This window comes from Euprymna scolopes, chromosome 2 (genome assembly GCF_053919585.1).
Source record: "Euprymna scolopes isolate OS-2025 chromosome 2, ASM5391958v1, whole genome shotgun sequence".
In the NCBI taxonomy this organism is placed as follows: domain Eukaryota; kingdom Metazoa; phylum Mollusca; class Cephalopoda; order Sepiida; family Sepiolidae; genus Euprymna; species Euprymna scolopes.
The window spans coordinates 132,879,370-132,898,611 of NC_136483.1; the positions used below are offsets into that span (position 1 = coordinate 132,879,370).

The window sequence follows — 19,242 nt, forward strand, 5'->3', positions numbered from 1 at the left end:
TCATTTGAGTTTTATAATTATATAAATTACTGCCAGTAATATCTTGTAAGTCTTATAATCACGGGTTTCCATACCAGCTGATTATTGTATAATTTTATTCTGAAGAGTATATATATATATATATATATATATATATATATGATTCCCCTTTTCCCCGTGTATGCTCATACTTTCACTACACCGATGAAGACTGAAGGATCGATCGAAAATTATGTACCTGTAAAAAAAGTTTTTTAATTTTTTTTATAATATTATTTTGTATTCTTGCACGTTACCAATTAAAACGAATAAAGAAAAGTTATAAGCTTTTATACTTTTCGTATTCTTTTTCATACATTTACATTCATATATATATATATATATATATAGTTTTATAAATACATTACCTTGTGAACTCTGAGTATGCGAAGAAATTCCCATACGCACAAAACAAAATCACTGAAAAAACAAAAATACCTCAACTAATGATGAGTAAACGTTGCCAGGATTCGAATCTGATTCGTAGTCAGACGCGTTATCCGTTGCTCCACAAGTTCTGTCCGTATCACGAAAGATGTTATCGCGACTGTATACAGACAGTGAAAAATTCTGTTGACATGGGCAGATAACTTTTTCGACAATTGCTCGAAATGGCCAAAAAAACTTCTTTTTTTTGTGACTCGGTGTTGTTCGTTACGAACCAAGAAAAGGACAATCTAGGGACTCAGACCTTTCAGGGAAAAAAATAATTTTTCAATGCGGTGCATTCGTTCTAAAGTTTTATTGGTATATATACACACACACATAAAAAAAATAAATAAATAAACATTTAGAATTTTATTAATAGTATAGATAACAACATAGGGGTGGCAAATACTGTAACAGGGCCCGGAAAAACATCGTATTCCACATCGTAACCTGAAAAAACGTATCTTAAGCCACCGTATCCAGGGGTTCTCGTGTGTGTGTGTGTGTGTGTGTGTGTGTGTGTGTGTGTGTGTGTGTGTGTGTGTGTGTGTTTACTGTTTTTTGGGAAAGAATTCCAACAAAGTGCTCGATTACAAAGAAAAACGTTTTCGATATAAGAGCTTAATGTTTATTTGTACAGAAGTTCAGAAAAACATAAATCTATATATATATAAATGTAATTCTTAGTTCGTTCAAAGTTGATACGACCATATTTCTTCATTACCAATTTATTTGAAATTTTCAGACAACCCATCTTTAGAGACGAGGGATGTTTCTATGTTATTAAAATAAATTTACATCGCCAATTATTAAAATATTAAATAAAATAAAAATATTTTTCGTAAGCCGTTAGTGCCAACCTGTTTTGTTGATAGAACTGAACTTCCGGTTCGATTCATTTCACACACCACGATTTGACGAAACAAATTAAAAGATTTCATTTTCTGTTTACTCGATAAGTAAAAAAAACATAATTCATTTGTTTATCTTCCAAATTTTTTAATTTAAACATTTTTTCTTTATTATATCAGGCAAAACAAAAAGTTTGTCGCTTGCTTTTTGAGTGTAAGTCGTTTTTTTGTTTTTGTTTCTTTTTGTTTTTTATTTTTCGATATAAGAAAATATAAACTTTCTTATTAACACTATAAATTGTTTGGTAAAAGTACAGGTTTTTTTCGAAGAAATTTTACGGATTGGTAACGTGCTTAAATAATATTTGGTGCTAATACAGAGAGTGGTCCGCGCTATTTTTTAAATCGTATTTCCACGTTTAATTAAAGTTTTATTATATGTTTTTTATTCAATTGTAATTTACAAATATACAGATTAGGTACAAAACACCCTCTCCTCCCCATGTTAAGAATGGCTTTTTAAATAATAACGTTATTATTTCAGCACGGATCACTCTCTGCATGAGTACCGTACATTCACCTTTTTTTAATAAACAAAACATGGTACTTATGCAGAGAAAGTACCGTTAAATGACGACTTTTGCAGGTTTTCGACTATGCTGAATACGGAAATCGCATTGAAATTTTGCAGAAATAAGTAGTTATCGAGATATAAAAAGTTGTATAATGCATTGTAATCTCTGGCGGCCATCTTTTTACACGCTTGCGCGCGTCATAAACACATCTAAGCGCGTATTCCGTATTCAGCATAGTCGGAAACCTTAAAAAGTCGTCATTTAAAAGAAAATTGTGGAGGTGGACCTAATCTAAAAAATACCAAAAAAACATAAAACTTTAATTAAACTTGGAAATACGATTTAAAAAAATACCGCGGATTAGTAAGTGCATTAGCACCCATTAACGTGACCTTATTGCCAAATAAGCTCCGGCTACAATTTTGAACACGCCGTTCACATTGTTTTTTGTTTTGTTTTGTTTTTTTCAAGTTAAATTCAACTTTCGCAATATCTTTTTATTTTTTTATAATTTCACAATATTTTTATAATTTCACAAGATTTTTTAATAATAAATTGTTAGTAATTGTCTGTATTTTTGAGATGGGGTGTTTTCATTGATTGAGATTGTCAGAGTGGCTTCCTCATCTTGGTTGTTATAGTCACAACGTTTCGGTCGTTTTGCCCTCGGGCCTTCATCAGGTGTTTTGTATCGAACTGGGGAACCGTTCGTTAGGAGTCTCGAACCCAACCCTTTATTATTATTACGGGGGTACCGTGTTCGGACTCCAGCTAGGCTCTGGGACATAGTTGCTGATTCTCTGTTTTGAATGTTACTTTTCACTGCCTTCGTTCATGATTGAACTCAGCACCTTTGGGTAACTGTAAATTTTGATACAATAAAGGGTTGGGTTCGAGACTCCTAACAAACGGTTCCCCACTTCGGTACAAAACACCTGATGAAGGCCGGAGGGCAAAACGGCGGAAACGTTGTGACTATAACAACCAAAATGAGGAAGTCAGTCCGATAATCTCAATCAATAAATTGTTAGTTAAAAGCACAGAATAGTTACAAAACACCATCCCCTCTCTATGGTAAGAATGGCTGAAAAAAAATATTAGGTACTCATGTAGAGAGTGGTCCGTGCTGAAATAATAACGTTATTATTTAAAAAGCCATTCTTAACATGGGGAGGGTTGGGTGTTTTGTACCTATTCTGTACTTTAACCTTACAATTGAATGGAAAAACATATCATAAACTTTTATTAAACTTGGAAATACTATTTAAAAAATAGCGCGGATCAGTAAGTGCATTAGCTACAGAAATTGTTAGGTGAAATACAGAAAAGTTTCTACCAAGAAAACCATTATTATTTTTTATTTATTTATTTATTTATTTATTTGTTGTTTTTTTTTTTTTTTTGTTGTTTTTTTGCTATTCTTACCAAGGGGAGGGGATGGTGTTTTGTCACTATTCTGTGCTTTCAACTAACAATTTATTAAAAAAAACAAAAGGTAAATTTTCACATTAGGTCCGCCTCCACAATTTTTAACATGGGTAGGTTGGGGGGTGTTAATTCTGAAAGCTGTTCTTAACATGGGGAGAATGGTGGTATTTATTCCAAAAACCGTTTTTAAAGGACGAAAGACAGGTAAAAGGTTAAAACACGTGGTTAGGCATGGGTGTTGTTTATTCCGAAAGCCGTTCTTAATATGAGGAGGTTGGGAGTGTTTATTCATGGCCGTCAGTGAATGATAGTGCATAGTACAGGTCTTTATATCTCGAAAACTAATTACCTCTGCAAATTTTAAATGAGATTTTCTTATTCAGCATAGTCAAAAATTGTGAAGGTGGAGCTAATGTAAAAAAAATACCCTCCCCCAAAAAAGATATCGTGAAATTTAAATTTAAGCGCGGTACTAAAAATAAAATTAGACAGAAAAATACACCTTTGGGTTTGTACTTGCACAAAGACTTGAAAAAGTTGTCAACAAAAACAAATATATAACAAGTAAATATTTTCAAAGGCAAGATAAATTACTTTTCTACCTAATTGGATAATTTTTAGTGTTTTTATTGGGTTTGTACTACTGTACATATAGATTCGAAAAAGTTGTTAAAAAATAAATATATAAAAAGGCTAGATATGTTACTTTATTACCAAAATGGATAGTTTTTTGAGTTTTTTTTAATGTAAAATGTTTAATCGGCTCGAAAAACACAGTGTTTACTGCTATATTTGAAAATTACAAATGGCGGCAGACTGTGTTAAACACATAAGGTTTGGGAAAATGAGTTAAAACTAAAAAAAACTATACAAAATACTATTAAAAACCACCGAATACATGTATGCCTATGTCACGGTAACATATATTGAGTGAGTTCCTGATAGTATTTTGTATAGTTTTTTAGTTTTAACTCATTTTCCCAAACTTAACGTGTTCAACACAGTCTGCCGCCATTTGTATTTTTCAAATATACAGATAAACACTACATGTTTTCGAACCGATTAAACATTTTACACTAAATAAAAACACTAAAATCTTATCCAGTTAGGTAGAAAAGTAACTTATTTTGCCTTTGATAACATTTATTTGTTATATTTATTTTTCAACAACTTTTTCGTTTCTGTGTTTAGTAATACAAACCCGTTTTATTTACTATAACGTTTAGTCGGCTCGAAAAACAGTGTTTATCAGTGTATTTGAAAAATACAAACGATGACGGACACTGTTGATGATATTAAGTTTGAGAAAATGATTTAAACTAAAAAAACTATACAAAATACTATTAGAAACCCACCGAATATGTCAGCCTATCAGTAGGTATCTGACGCTGTTTTGTATAGTTTTTAACTGATTTTTCCAAACTTAACGTATTCAACAGAGTCCGCGACCATTCGTCTTTTTTAACTACATAGATAAACACTGAGTTTTTGCAGCCGATTAAACATTTTACATTAAATAAAAACAATTTAAAAAATTATCCAGTTAGATAGAAACGTAATTTACCTTACCTTTGCTTTCATTTATTCGTTTTTGAACAACTTTTTCGAATCTGTGTATAGTAACCCCCCCCCTTACCCAAATATTAATTAAAAACTCACATTTTTTAATACAATAAAAAAGAAAACAATTTAGCGTTTCAACGTTTTAGCAACTTTCGGCTTAATCCACTGAATGTTGGTCGAGCCCAAGCCATGATTGACGGTAACTCCAGAGGATCCAGATCCAATTCTGCAAGAATACCATTTTTTTTTTCATTTTCGCCTTTTTTTTTTTTTTTTTTTTACTTTTTGGAGTGGATTGCTGTACTAAGAATATAAGATCATGCATTTTCTCTTTTTATTAGAATTTTCCATTACACCAAATTAAGCCACAGCAACGCGTGGCAGGGTACAGCTAGTATATATATATATATATATATATATATATATATATATATATATATATATATATATATATATATATATATATATATATATATACGTATGCAAGCAAATCAAATTCTTCGAATCAAATATAGTTTGTGATGGATTAGTTCCAATTAATCTGTATTTCCTGTGAGTTTTCTCTTTTTTCATTGATGAATTACTGACGAACTAGTAAGGAAGGATGTGGAATTTGATTGGAAGGAGTAACAGCTCTTGGCACTGGCCGAGATTGGCGCCGAACTTTAATCAAAACACCGATGCCATCATGGACGGACGGAAGATGGTTCCGAAAATCAAAGATTACCTTTCGCTGATCGATTACAGTTTGTCCAAAGGGAAATAGGTATCCAAACAAAAGTCAGGAAGAACCTGAAAAGAAAACAACCAAAACAGCCTTACTAATTTATTAAGAGGAATTTAATTAAAACGGTAAATGATATGCTGAATGTTTTTACAGAAAATCTTTCAACAATCTCCTTATATAAAAAACGAGAAAGGCTTAAGTGGCATTACCAATTAATCATTCATTGTTATTTGGTCCGACCTCGAGATCTAGTGTACATCCTCTCTCAAAATTATGTAAAATGTTTGCTTAGCCAGTGTTGCCACTAATCGAAATGAATAATAAATGTAAAACTTAACAGTAAATTCAAGCCGTACTGTTAAATCCAACTTTAAACAATAAACTCGGCATCTTTTTCGTGTACTACATATGTATGTACAATATATATATATATATATATATATATATATATATATATATATATATATATTATATGTTATTATTATTATTATTATTATTATTATTATTATTATTATTATTATTATAGCAGATCATCATATAATGATTAGATCACTCTGACAGACGTTAAAAACATTTAAAAACTAAATGTTTAAATTTCAACAGCATTTCTCGCGGTTAATGGTAGCCGAATGGATTAGGTCCTTGCTAATGGAGTCAGAAATGGCTTCTGTGGCCGGGTTCGCATCAATCGTCCGGTGTTAATCGTGACACCCTGAAAGGATGGAGCACTAGTGTCTGTAGGTATTTAATAATTATATATATATATATATATATATATATATATATATATATATATATATATATATATATTGTGTTAAGTTTTGAGAGTATATGTAGCAATTAATTATTAAGCTGCACAGATTTTGTTCGCAATTCATTTTCGTGAGGATTCGTGATTCAGGTGCTGTTGAATGTTGATCGGTTCAATTGTTTTCTGCGTGGAGGAATTCAATGACGCATCTCGACTTCTGATACACGTCCATTACAGGAGTTACCTTTTTAGTGTCTCACACCGCCAATATCTTCAACAAACAGGTGAAAATTTGTTTCGATCAGTCAGTTACTAGTAATTAGGGACCTCTTCAGGCGATATGGCTTATACAGGAGCTTAGTCCATAATGAAGATTGTTTAGGTATTCAGCGATAACAAAAACAGTTATCAGGAGGTCACATACATCATTTCATTAAGGAAATTGTCTTTAATATTTTTTCTGTCTTCTTCACAAATATTAAAGACCTTTTTATTCTTCATGACATGTATGTGACCTTCTGATAATTCTTTTGTTATCGCTGACTCTCTAAACAATTTTCATTATGAACTAAGATTTTGTATAAGCAATATCGCCTGAAGAGATCTTTTGTTACTAGTAACTAGCTAACCGAAACATGCTCATGAATGTGTCGCGACATGTAAATTTTATGTAAGACAAATAAAAGTATACATATATATATATCTCATTTATAGAATGTTACTGGGTTTATATAATTGAAAATTCGATAATCGTTCATATACCTATAAGTTTCAAGTCAACATGAGATGACTTAAACTGAAAGCTACAAAATTATCATATTTCATAATTGAGCATTCATATATTGTTTTAACAAAATCACAACATCAAGGAATAGAATGATAGCAACATATAGTGTATTTCATTGTTAGTCACAATTGTTTCAAGACTATTCGGACAAATTCAAACATTATGTCGTTTGAAAATTTTCACAAGGACAGCCTTTCGTCAGACGTATAGAATAACAAAACATTTTAACAATGAGCAGAATGAAATCCATTTTCCTAAAGTGAAAAAAAACATGGGAAAATATTTTAACTGCATCTCATCCTTCCAAAGTTTTTTTAAAGATTTATATATTTACCTATTTTCGTATCTCTATTTAAAAAAAAATCAATCGAATTATCATACAACGTTACCACTACCTATGTTCACTTAATATGTTTTACTAATACTATTCCTTAATTTCTTCAATTAAATTTCTTTATTTAATTTAAATTATTTTTTTAATACGGACTATTCAACTAAGTCTTCAACTATATTGTTGCGATTCTATGCTAGTTTCGTATCTGGAATTTGCTTTGTTTATTTGCAAAAATATCGGCTAACCTATTTGTGTAATTTAAAAAAGCGGTTTTCGTTTAAACTTATTCCATAAGGAAAAATAATTTTAACATTACTCTATATTCAGTGCAGTCTCATTCTTCATTTAAAATTAAGGATCTAAATTTATTTTTTAATTTATTATTTTCTTTCGATCCTACCTCTTAAGATTTACGACTACAGGATATATTAGACGTTGAAAGGGAGTTAACTCTGTACGTTAGAAATTTTTAAGGTTTTGTTGAATTATAAGTTACCAAAATCCTAATATGTATTCATAACGTTGAAAGGGAGGTAACTCAACACATTCGATATTTTAATGTTTTCGCTTCTAAGTTTGGCAAATTCCTAATATGCATTTATGATTTATTTATTAATTATACAGAAACTAATTAAATCTAGGCTAACCTATTCAAATTATAAGTTTATAATGCATATCTTAATAGTGATACTGATTTTATTACCAAAGATTTAACCTACGTTTGCCATCCAGCCATAATTTTATGAGGTTATATATAGCTTTAATTCAAATAATATCAGTTCAGGAATTAAGTTCTGACATATTTATCTAATAATAGTATATATCCTATTAAGAAGTATTCTAATTAATATATTATTTAGCTCCATGTACGTTTTACTCCAAGGAAATGTATATACGTATGTGCGTGTGCGCATGTGTGTATGTGTGTGTATGTCATCGTGACCATGCATTAGCTGTCAATAGTTGACTTTTGAGTAAATCCAATGTAGTATTCGAATCAACAAGTTCCTGCTAGTCATTTAGATTGTTATGGTCTTCCATTTCTTGTAATAAATAATTTTACCAAGAATTCAAGAGTTTTGGTTTCGGCTTTGATTATAGCTGATGGCACTTCAGTCATCTAGTTTTTATAAATAATTTTATCAAGAATTCTTCATAAGTTTTGGGTTTGGGTTCGGTTTCGATTATAGTTGAAGAACTCAAGGTATATATATATATATATATATATATATATATATATATATATATATATATATATATATATATATAGTGGTGAGAAAATTCCAATACTTTTCCCGATTCCGATACAATTACCGATCACTTACTAAATTCCCGATTCCAATACGATTACCGATTCCAATACGATTACCGATTCCGATTCTTTATAAATCTCTAAATATCTAACTATAGAGTTGTTATTTTCCCTGATTTCTGTAAAAAAAAAAACGCATATGTTAAATAGATATTTTCGTAAGCGTCAAATCACACTTGACGATAATGATCTATCGATTTTAGCTTTACTAGTATTTTAAAATCAATAAATATTTATTATTTTTTATCATTATTACTAGCCATGGAAGAGTTTGCTTTCAACAAAGATTAAAAAAGACAATTATAAGAATCGATGTTGCATCGGAAAATAGGCACCAGTTTTTTTCGATTTCGATACACCCAAATTTGTCGATTTTTCCGATTCCCGATTCCGTTTGTGATTAATCGTCCCAACACTAATATATATATATGTGTGTGTGTGTGTGTGTGTGTGTGTGTGTGTGTGTGTGTGTGTGTGTGTGTGTGTGTGTGTGTGTGAAGGAACTCAAGTTACATAAATACATATTTTTTTCTTCATAAGTTTGGGTTTGGGTTTTGATTCAATCTGATGTACCCGAGTCATAACAACTTTATAATATATAAGAATCGATAGAAAATTGACTCTATAATAATATATACGAAATCTGCATAAATTCAAATATCATATTTAAGCGTATTTTACGACCGGGCTACGTTGGGCGTCCTTGCTAGTTTAGATAAATGCTTTTGCAGGTTTAACAAAAGAGATACAATAACATCCGGGCGTCTCCATTTACGCTAAACATTCACAGAATGCCAACATCAATATATTACATATGGATATGTCCTCTGCGAAATTTCCACTGCCCCCCGCTAGTTTGTTATTATTTTGAATTGTGGTATGAAGTTGCCTGACCAAAGGTTGCTCAAATGAAGTCATAATTCATAAACGTATTGATTATCGATTATCTGTCACGTACAAACGCGACATTGTTGTGATCTGATACATCTTCATCAGTATTAATTCTATTAGATGCTTGCGCCGAGCATAAAGCTTAGTTCCACCAACCGGCAAATCTATACAATTTAACAATGCTCATTTCATGTTGAAATTTGATGTTTTCTAGTTTTTCTTTTTACTGATTTAGAATTCATTTTACCTTCAAATGTGCCAGAAATTCCTTGTAAAATGTTTAAGTCAGTCTAATTTTTATTTTTGCAGTTTACTGTAAATTTACCTCTACGTGGCGTATTTGTAGCAAGGACAAATGATCTATTTTTATTTAAATGACTGACGATGTTTATTTAAAAGCAGAGAAATTATAGCAATCCGACCGCAGCAACGCATTGCAAAACACTGATATTAAAACGATATAAATCTTTTAAATCGCTTTTTGTAATGCAAGTGAATAAATTGTTTTATCTGTTACATTTCAACAGTGGTGTCTGTGATTTCTTTCATCTGCATTTCTTGTTCCAGTGTATTATTATTATAGACATTATAAACATTCGCCGGACAATAAACTCCGGATTCACGAAAAACACTCGTCTAGCTAAAACCACTGTCAATAATTTCCCCCACTTTTTATGTGTGCCTAAACCAAAACGTAGATTCCATGAACAAAATTTATTTCTCAGAATTGCACGACCGTGGAACTCTCTTCCGTTAGTCTGTTTTCCAGCTGACTACAATTTGGTCATCTTCAAGTCCAACATAAACAAATTCTTGAGGAACCAATCCCTTAAGTAATCCAATTTACCAAATATCCACTACTAACGATTACTATATTATCCTATTGACTACCGTACACTCAATAACCTTTATCCTCGAGTCGCCTCCGAGCATTGATAAGTAGTGATAAAAAAAGAAAAAAAATTCAACAGGTGCATTGTTATGGTAAAGAAAAGGGGTGTAAACCAAATTCCGTGAATGCGTTTTTTTTTTAATTCTATTACGGTTTCATCCCCTCGCTTTGATGATAACCAACTCTGATTGACACACGATCGCCTATAGTCCACACATTACATAATACATCCAACCCTGTTATTTTTCAGACACGGTGTTTGCGGAGTAAGAATGTGGCTTAGTGTGGCTACCGAGAAAGAAGGCCGATGCATATGACAACGTAACGTCACTTCCTAATTAAGTTGTAGGTATAGACAGCTTCCGGTATTCAACCACGTGGTCATGCTAACAGGCATAAAAAAAAAATATGGCTACCAATATGTGTTACCGATTGTTCATGTATGTTCTAAAGAGAAAGAACAATTCTCCATTCGGAAAATAATTATTATAATTGCACATTTGGGATAATTTTTAATCAAAATATCGTAAGTGAATTTGTGTTTGAACTTTTATTTTTATTGGAGAAAGTCGAATATTTCATTTTATTTATTTATTTATTTTTTTTACTGCAAAACAAACAATTTTAGGGTTTGTATTACTGTATGTGTACAGTAATACAAACCCTAAAATTGTAGATTCGAAAAAGTTGTCAAAAAACAAATATATAACAAATAAATGTTAGCAAAAGCAAGATAAGTTACTTTTCTACCAAACTGAATATATTTTTCGTGTTTTTATTCAATGTAACATGTTTATTCAGTTCGAAAAACATACATTGTTTACCGATGTATTGGAACATTCCAAATGGCGGCCGACTCTCTCTTTAAGACGCTAAGTCCGGGAAAAGGTGTTATAATTTATAAACTAGACAAAATACTATTAAAAACCACCGAATATATGTCAACCTATGTCACGGTAATATATATTGAGCGAGTTTCTAACAGTATTTTGTCTAGTTTTATATTTATAGCACCTTTTCCCAAACTTACCGTGTAAAAGAGAGAGTCGGGCGCCATTTTGAATTTTCCAATACATCGGTAAACACAGTATTTTTTCGAGCTGAATAAACATGTTACATTAAATAAAAACACTGAAAATATATCCAGTTAGGTAGAAAAGTAACTTATCTTGCCTTTTATAACATTTATTTGTTATATATTTGTTTTTTGACAACTTTTTCGAATCTATCAATTTTTATATAATATTTTTCAGTCCGTTCTTTTAATAATAAATAAAACTTTTCACTGAGTATTTTCACATATTTTAAAGTAAGCATTTTTCACCGCAGTGTTTTTTGTTTTTTGTTTTTTTTGTTTGTTTTTTTTACGATTGGTGAATTATCAATATTTTAGCACGGGGCGTAATTCATTTCTTTGAAATATATTTAAAACTTCAATTTTTTGTTTTTTATAACATTTTAACTGTAAATAATTTACATGACGAGTTTGTTTTACTGTACACATAGATTCGAAAAAGTTGTCAAGAAACAAATATATAATAAATAAATGTTATCAAAGGCAAGATAAGTTACAAACATGCCGACATTTTTATTTTTAAAATATATTGATAAACATTGTATGATTTTCAAAGCGATTACACGTTTTAAAGTGAGTAAAACCACTAAAAACTTCCCAGATAGGTAGAAGAGTAACTTATCTTGCCTTTGATAACATTTATTTGTGATATATTTGTTTTTTGACAACTTTTTCGAATCTATGTATACAGTAATACAAACCTAAAATTTAATTTAACTTGAAAATAATATTTAAAATACATGTGCGTACACTGCACAAGCACCCTTATTATTATCATAATAATAATAATAATAATAATAATAATAATAATAATAATAATAAACTGGTGTAGGTGATATCGACTGGCGTCACACCACACAGTTGTGAAGGGTCAGGGAGGATGGAAAGACCGAGGTGAGAGAGTACTGACCAAATCTCCACTGGAAATGTGCAGTTCAAATCTGGTACCTTGGGGAGGCATTTTGTCACCCAAACCCCAGGAAACACAAATGGCCGATGCCAACGAGAAATCAGTGACAACGGCTGTTGCGATAACATGCAATCATCTGCACAAGTGGTCAAAAGGTGGAGAACACTGGAAATCTGGGGAGACTTGTCACTTGGTCTCCAGGGAACACCACATGTTACTGCCAGTGAGCAATCACTGATGATGGCTTGTGAGACAACTAATACGCTACACATTTTGATGAAAAACATGGGGGAAAATGGACATAGAAGAACAGAAAACCAAAACTTTAAATATAATTTCTGTATTTAAAGTAATAGTTATTTAAATATTTCAACATATAATCATGTGGAGAAAATCCAGCTTCCCAATAAGGGGCACTCTGGATAGGAACAAAAATATTCTCAGTCAGTAAAGATTTCTCCTCCACCGACCGAAGACAGAAAAGGTAAAGTGTAGCATCAAAACAGATACTACACTGATCTTGTTCCGAAGGCCAAAAAATATTTGTTTAATGTTTCTTTAATTGTTTGTTCCCTAAATTCATAATTCAGTTTTATCAGTATTAAATTGTATATTGCTTTAAAATTACTTAATTTTACATAGATAATATCTATATTTTATATTGAATAAAGTTCAGTTTAAGTATTAATCGAACTGTGTTTCTTTTTTCTTTTTAAAAATGTTTTATTGCTCTTTTTCAAATGGCCCTCATATAGTACTGACAGTCTGACAAATCTTACCTACATTGCCTGCATGCATTTTTCAGTTAACAGGCCTTCTTCTTACTCTCGGTGGCCGTGGTCTTAGTCGCATTTCTCTATAATAAAAAAAAAAGAATATGTAAGATGCGTATTTGCAGGTCGAAAATGTGTGCATGACACGAGTCATTTGCAGATAAGATGTTGTTGAATATCACCCATGCATTCATTTCGACTGAATCAGATGATTATTGTTGGCATTCGATTCTCCGGTATCTTTCTAGTTAGAAATACATCGGGTACTTACGTGAGGGATCACTTGAAGATTGCCAGCATCTCTAAGTATTTCTATGTTGCTGTGGAATAAAAACGGCAATGTAGTTCATCACGGCTGGCAAGTGTGTGAACTAATAAGTTTTAAAATCTGAAAAACTGCGCGCGATTTATCGTGTAGTTTACTTGTGTTGCGCATGACTGCTGTGGTTGTTGTTGTTGTTGTTGTTGTTGTTGTGCTGCTTTTGTTGTTGTTGTGTTGTTGTTGCTGTTGCTATTGTTGCTGTGCTGCTGTTTTTACTGTTTCTATTGCTATTGCTGCTGAAACTATTGTTGCTTTCGTTGTTGTTGCTGTTGCTTTTGTTGTTGCTGCTGTTGTTGTTATTGATATTGTTGTTGTTGTTGTTGTTTTCATTGCTGTTTTTTCTGTTGCTATTGCTGTTACTGTTGATGCTATTGCTGTTGTTGTTGTTGTTGTTGTTGTTGTTGTTATTGCTGTTTCTGTTGCTGTAACTATTGTTGCTTTTGTTGTTATTAGTGTTGTTATTGTTGTTGTTGTTATTGCTGTTGTTGTTGCTGCTGTTGTTGTTGTTATTGCTGTTGTTGCTGCTGTTGTTGCTGCTGTTGTTGTTATTGCTGCTGTTGTTGCTGTTGTTGTTGTTATTGAGCATCTTTAATTCATTGATTTCGAATGGTCATTATTGGCATTCGTTTCCTCCGTCGAGTATTTACGGGAGAGATTACGTGAATGTTGTCAACATCCCTAAATGAAAGTATTTCTGTGGAACGAACTGGATTAAGACTTGACAAACTCAGGTTGTTAGTCCGTGTCGTCCACCAATTAGTTAGTCACTAGCACCTCCCCAAATCCCCGGCTGTAAATAAGACATTCTGCTTTAAATATTAATTAAACATAACTTTTACTCACCTCTGCTTTGTCTTTATCTTTTTCAGGTGCTGCATATCATCGCAGATAATCTCAAAGAAAATCATCTCTCGAGATTCGCATATTACATCAGCCATCCAATTTTTCAACTCGAAAACAAAAACCTAAAATGGCCTTTAAGCTGTATAACAAAACGCTCCTCTCAACTCCCGACACTGACCATTTCACATACTGGGCAGATTTTGAATACTCTAATTTCAGCGAGGGCCGTAGAAAGTATGTCTTTCTTGGCGTCCTCAACGGGAATGGGCCCCGAATGGGTGACCTATGCGCCATCAAAACATTTAAAGACAGAGTCGGTGATCACGAGGACTGGAACAAGGAGATATTCAAATGCAAAGAAGCCCGTGGTCTGGCTCAACAGTTCAACCTGTGCTCGGCCGACGAACGACGGATTACATTCGAAGTGCCTGTCATCGCAGAGGTGGACATGGTGTCGCATTGTACCCAGTTCATTCAAAAAGTGACTCGTCGAAAGATCTTTAATCTGGAGGAATGCGTCGGCATAGAGTCGTACTTGAAAGGCAACTTCCAGAAGATGAACTCAAACAGTTGTCTAACGAACCCTGCGCACTACGCGTTCGCCCAGGCTTTCTCGCATTTCACCTACTGGTACACGAATGGTCGCCTCGTTGTTACGGATCTACAGGGCGTGATACACACCGAACATTACCGCCTGACAGATCCGACGTTGCATTCTGTAAATCGGGCCTATGGGCCCACGGATAAAGGACCTGATGGGATTCGCAGCTTCCTAGCGAGGCATAGGTGTAACAAAATCTGCGCCAACTGGTTTCTTAGCCAACAACACTAACGATAGTTCTTACAGATTCTAGATATAAACATTCTAGTACATGTTTCGTAGCAGCGAGTTCCTTCAGCAACCCAGAGATAAATCGATATTTTGTGACGGCGCACAATCAAAAACCAACCGTTTTTTTTTTTTTTTTTTAGAGAGAGGGGATCATGAAGAATCGCTACTATACACTGTGTTTGAGAGAAAACGAATCAGCGCTTCGTGGGTTCCGCACAGAGCAACTCAAAGTGCGGTAAAAAAAAAAAAATTAAAAAAAAAGATAAATATATCGTTTGATCGAAATTATTAAACGCTTTTAAAATACGACATTTTGACACAAATCTTGTAGTACGTTTTAACATTAAATTATAAAACCGAAAGGGAAAGTTAACAAAAATAATTTATATGATTATATAAACGTTTTATTGTATGTCCGTAGATGAACAAGTAGATCAAACTTAAGTGACTAAAAGTTGTTTTTGTATGTCTTAATTCTTAATTCTTAATTCTTACATTGAGTTTAGAACTTAGTTCTAAAAAAACTTTAGATATCCTAATTCAATGTTAGTCAAATTATATAATTTATCAATAAAAAAAGTCAGGGCTTATTTGACATAATTTAATACTAAAGAGTTGTAAGATAATAATCCAATGCCTCAATATCTTAACGTGTGAACATGTGACTTGTCTAGGCAAATGCTGAAAAGGACATAAGTTTGATTGTGTCGTGATTTAGTACTAAAAAGACTTAATAAGTGTGTCTATATAATAATTACTTCCTAAAAATATTAAGAAGTGTCTATATAATAATTTAGTATTGAAAATATTAAGTGTTTTATAAAATAATTTAGTACAAAAAGACTTACGAAGTGTCTTCATAATAATTTCGTACTAAAAACGCAGTATATGGCATGGTTTAGATGAAGCGCTATGCTTTTTTTTTTCAACTATTTGTTGGTCATTATCGCCAGCAGATCTGAAAAATAAAACTGATAAAACATTTCCCAGTTGAAGAACTTGATGGAATTCGTAAAAAAAATCCTTAGCAAAGAATTATTGTGACAAAATCTTCGCCAAATGGTCTCTAAACAACTGGAAGAAAATATCTTAATACGTGTTGAGGGAGCTTGTCTTCATGAACCGGTCAAATCAATACATTTTGGGGGCGATTATTTCACGATTCGATGTGCCGAAATGCCACTATGGACACTAAAAATGACGCATGTGAAAGACGAATCATTTCCTGGTATGAGATCAACCCCAAATATTGGTGCGATAATATTGCAGCAACAAAATCATTTTAGTAAAATAGCAATAATAATGTTAAAGGAAAAGTGTTTATTCATGAAGTAAAACATGATTTTTTTTATTTGTCAATATTTATTGCGGTACGCTTTTACAATCACCCCGTCATGAAGTAAAGGCCTTGTTATTTTATATTTATATTTTTATTTTTTTTATTTTTTTCTTATTTTTATTTTTATTATTTGACGTGCATACTCCTATACATAATGTCATAAGAACTTGAAATCTCGATTAATGTTGATAATAAACAATGATTACTTTAGAAAAAAGCACTCACTAATAGAAAAATATTCTTTCCCAAAATAAATAGTCCTAGCAATCACGCGTAGTGCACAAACACACACACACACACACACACATAGATAGATAGATAGATAGAAAGATAAATAGATATACTAGCGGGAAGGCACCCAGCTTTACCCGGTCATGCGCAACACAGACAAACTACACGATAAATCGCGAGGTTTTTCAGATTTTAAAACTTATTAGTTCACACACTTGCCAGCCGCTTAAATATGATATTTTAATTTGTCCAGAGTTCGTATATATTATTATAGAAAAAAAAGTAAAAAGAAAACAGTATTTGGGTGCCATCAGCTAGAATCGAAACCGAAAGCAAATTTTATATAATTATTTACTATAATAATTATTGAATACATACAGACACTAGTGTTTCACCTTTTCGGAATAATCAGTGCAGGGTGTCACGAGAGATTCGAACCCGGTAACAGAAGTCATGTCTGGCTTAATTAGCAAGGACCTAATCCATTCGGCTACCGTCAACCGCGAGAAATACATTTGAGATTTAAACATTTCTTCTTTTTAAATGCTTTTAACGTCAGTCAGAGTGATTTAATCATTATATAACGATCTGCGCATATATATATATATATATATATATATATATATATATATATATATATATATATATATGAATAGCATACATATATTATTTTTAGCATCCGTTGATAACCAGAAATCTTAACACTGAAACTTCACCCGCAGAGTTAAATGTACAAAGAATTGAAAACCCTTGTTATTTGTCTTATAACACTTAATTACACATTATAGACACACACACACACACACACACACACACACATTTATGTGTGTGTGTCTATATATATAGTCATCCACATACAGTACTGTTTCGCAGCTCATCAGTGTAGCTAGACAGGCAACTACCTCAAGCCAAGATTGAAACCCTGCTGCTTGTACGACAGTCAAGGCTCCTAACCACTACGCTGTCAGCGGCTGCTTTATGAGTCATGAGTTAAACTACCTAAGCTCGATTTGTTTACACAAAGAGCGTCGCTTATACACAAATGGTAATTCGTGTATCACTTCTCAATATGCTCAACTCAAGATGAAGAGCAGTAAATGAATCAATAAATGTTTAACTATTATGTTGTTTGAATGAGTGTGACGATTTCAGAAGAAAGTAAGTAAATCCAAACTGTTCTTCATGTGTTAGATTATTTTGTAATTTTCGAGAACCTTTCTTCTGTATTGCATGAAATATAATATAGAGGAAATTGAATTTTAACAAAATATGCGAAAAGTAAGTTCATTAATCACCCAAAACTAAAAATAAACGTTCCGTGTTTCACTGTGAAGACAAAGAACGTGGTGAAAATGTTTAATACTTGCCTTGTATTAAACCTAACGTTAAATTCTTTAAAAAAAAAATGAAGTAAAAAAAAAAAAAACGGGAAGAAACTGAGACATATGCATGTGAGTATTATATTTTTTTTCTTCTTGTAAGTAAAAAAAATAGTACTCGAGCCGAAATAGAAACCAAAACCTAAAGACAATGAGTCAAGTACGATAACCATTAGGCCAACTTGAGACGGTCTTTAAAAAGCGTAATCAAGCCTACTCATTGTTAACATAAGTAATCTGTCATATGAACCATTCCCGCATGCGCATACCTGAAACAGTGTCAAACAGATTAAAATCCGATTAATTAATCGGTTTCATCTGAAAAAAAAATCCGATTAATTAATCGGTTTCATCTGAAAAAATGGATGGTTAAAGGGTAAAAATTGAAAAATTGGTGCATGGGGGATGCACCAATTTTTCAATTTTTACCCCTTAATCACCCATTTTTTTTTCAGATGAAACCGATTAATTTTTTTTTTATAGTGTACTATATATCAAATTACAAGTCTGTATATCAAAAAATCGTTGAGTGTATAGGTTGAGAAGCGTCCTCACACACACATTCTTACTTTCATAGTTTTTTTTTTTTTTTTCATTTTTCTTCCTTTGAAGATTGTAATGCTGGGTATGGGGCAGCCAAACCAGCTGCCAGCATTACCCCGCTTTTTATTGAAACCAACCAAGAGCTCTATTTAGTGTCCTCACTGTTCCCTTAAATGCAATTGTCTGGATCTGTTTTGCACTTGGTTCACCAGAAATATGTACAGATCATCGTGTAATAAGTAAAATTTAACCCTAACCCTAACCCTGCACGGTCGATATATCGGCCCTTGCAACATAGCTAAAAAGACGACACGGACAATAGTTCAGCCTTCTAATAACACGCTATTAAATACTTTTGCTAATCGCCTATTGTCTTTTTGGTTAATGATTGTGTGAGAGTCCAAATGGTTAAAACTAAAATATAATGAAACCTTGTT

The 19,242-nt window shown here is 32.3% G+C and overlaps 1 protein-coding gene across 1 annotated transcript in view; it reads left to right on the forward strand.

Annotated features, from left to right (window-relative positions):
- Positions 1–15,582, forward strand: part of LOC145296163 (alpha-protein kinase vwkA-like) — a 116,797-nt gene extending 101,215 nt beyond the window's left edge. Inside the window, exon 3 of the mRNA XM_080142373.1 lies at positions 14,508–15,582. Coding sequence (XP_079998499.1) covers positions 14,609–15,313 — 705 coding nt within the window. The 5' untranslated portion in view covers positions 14,508–14,608 and the 3' untranslated portion in view covers positions 15,314–15,582. The remainder of the gene's footprint in view (positions 1–14,507) is intronic.
- The last annotated feature ends 3,660 nt before the right edge of the window (positions 15,583–19,242 follow it).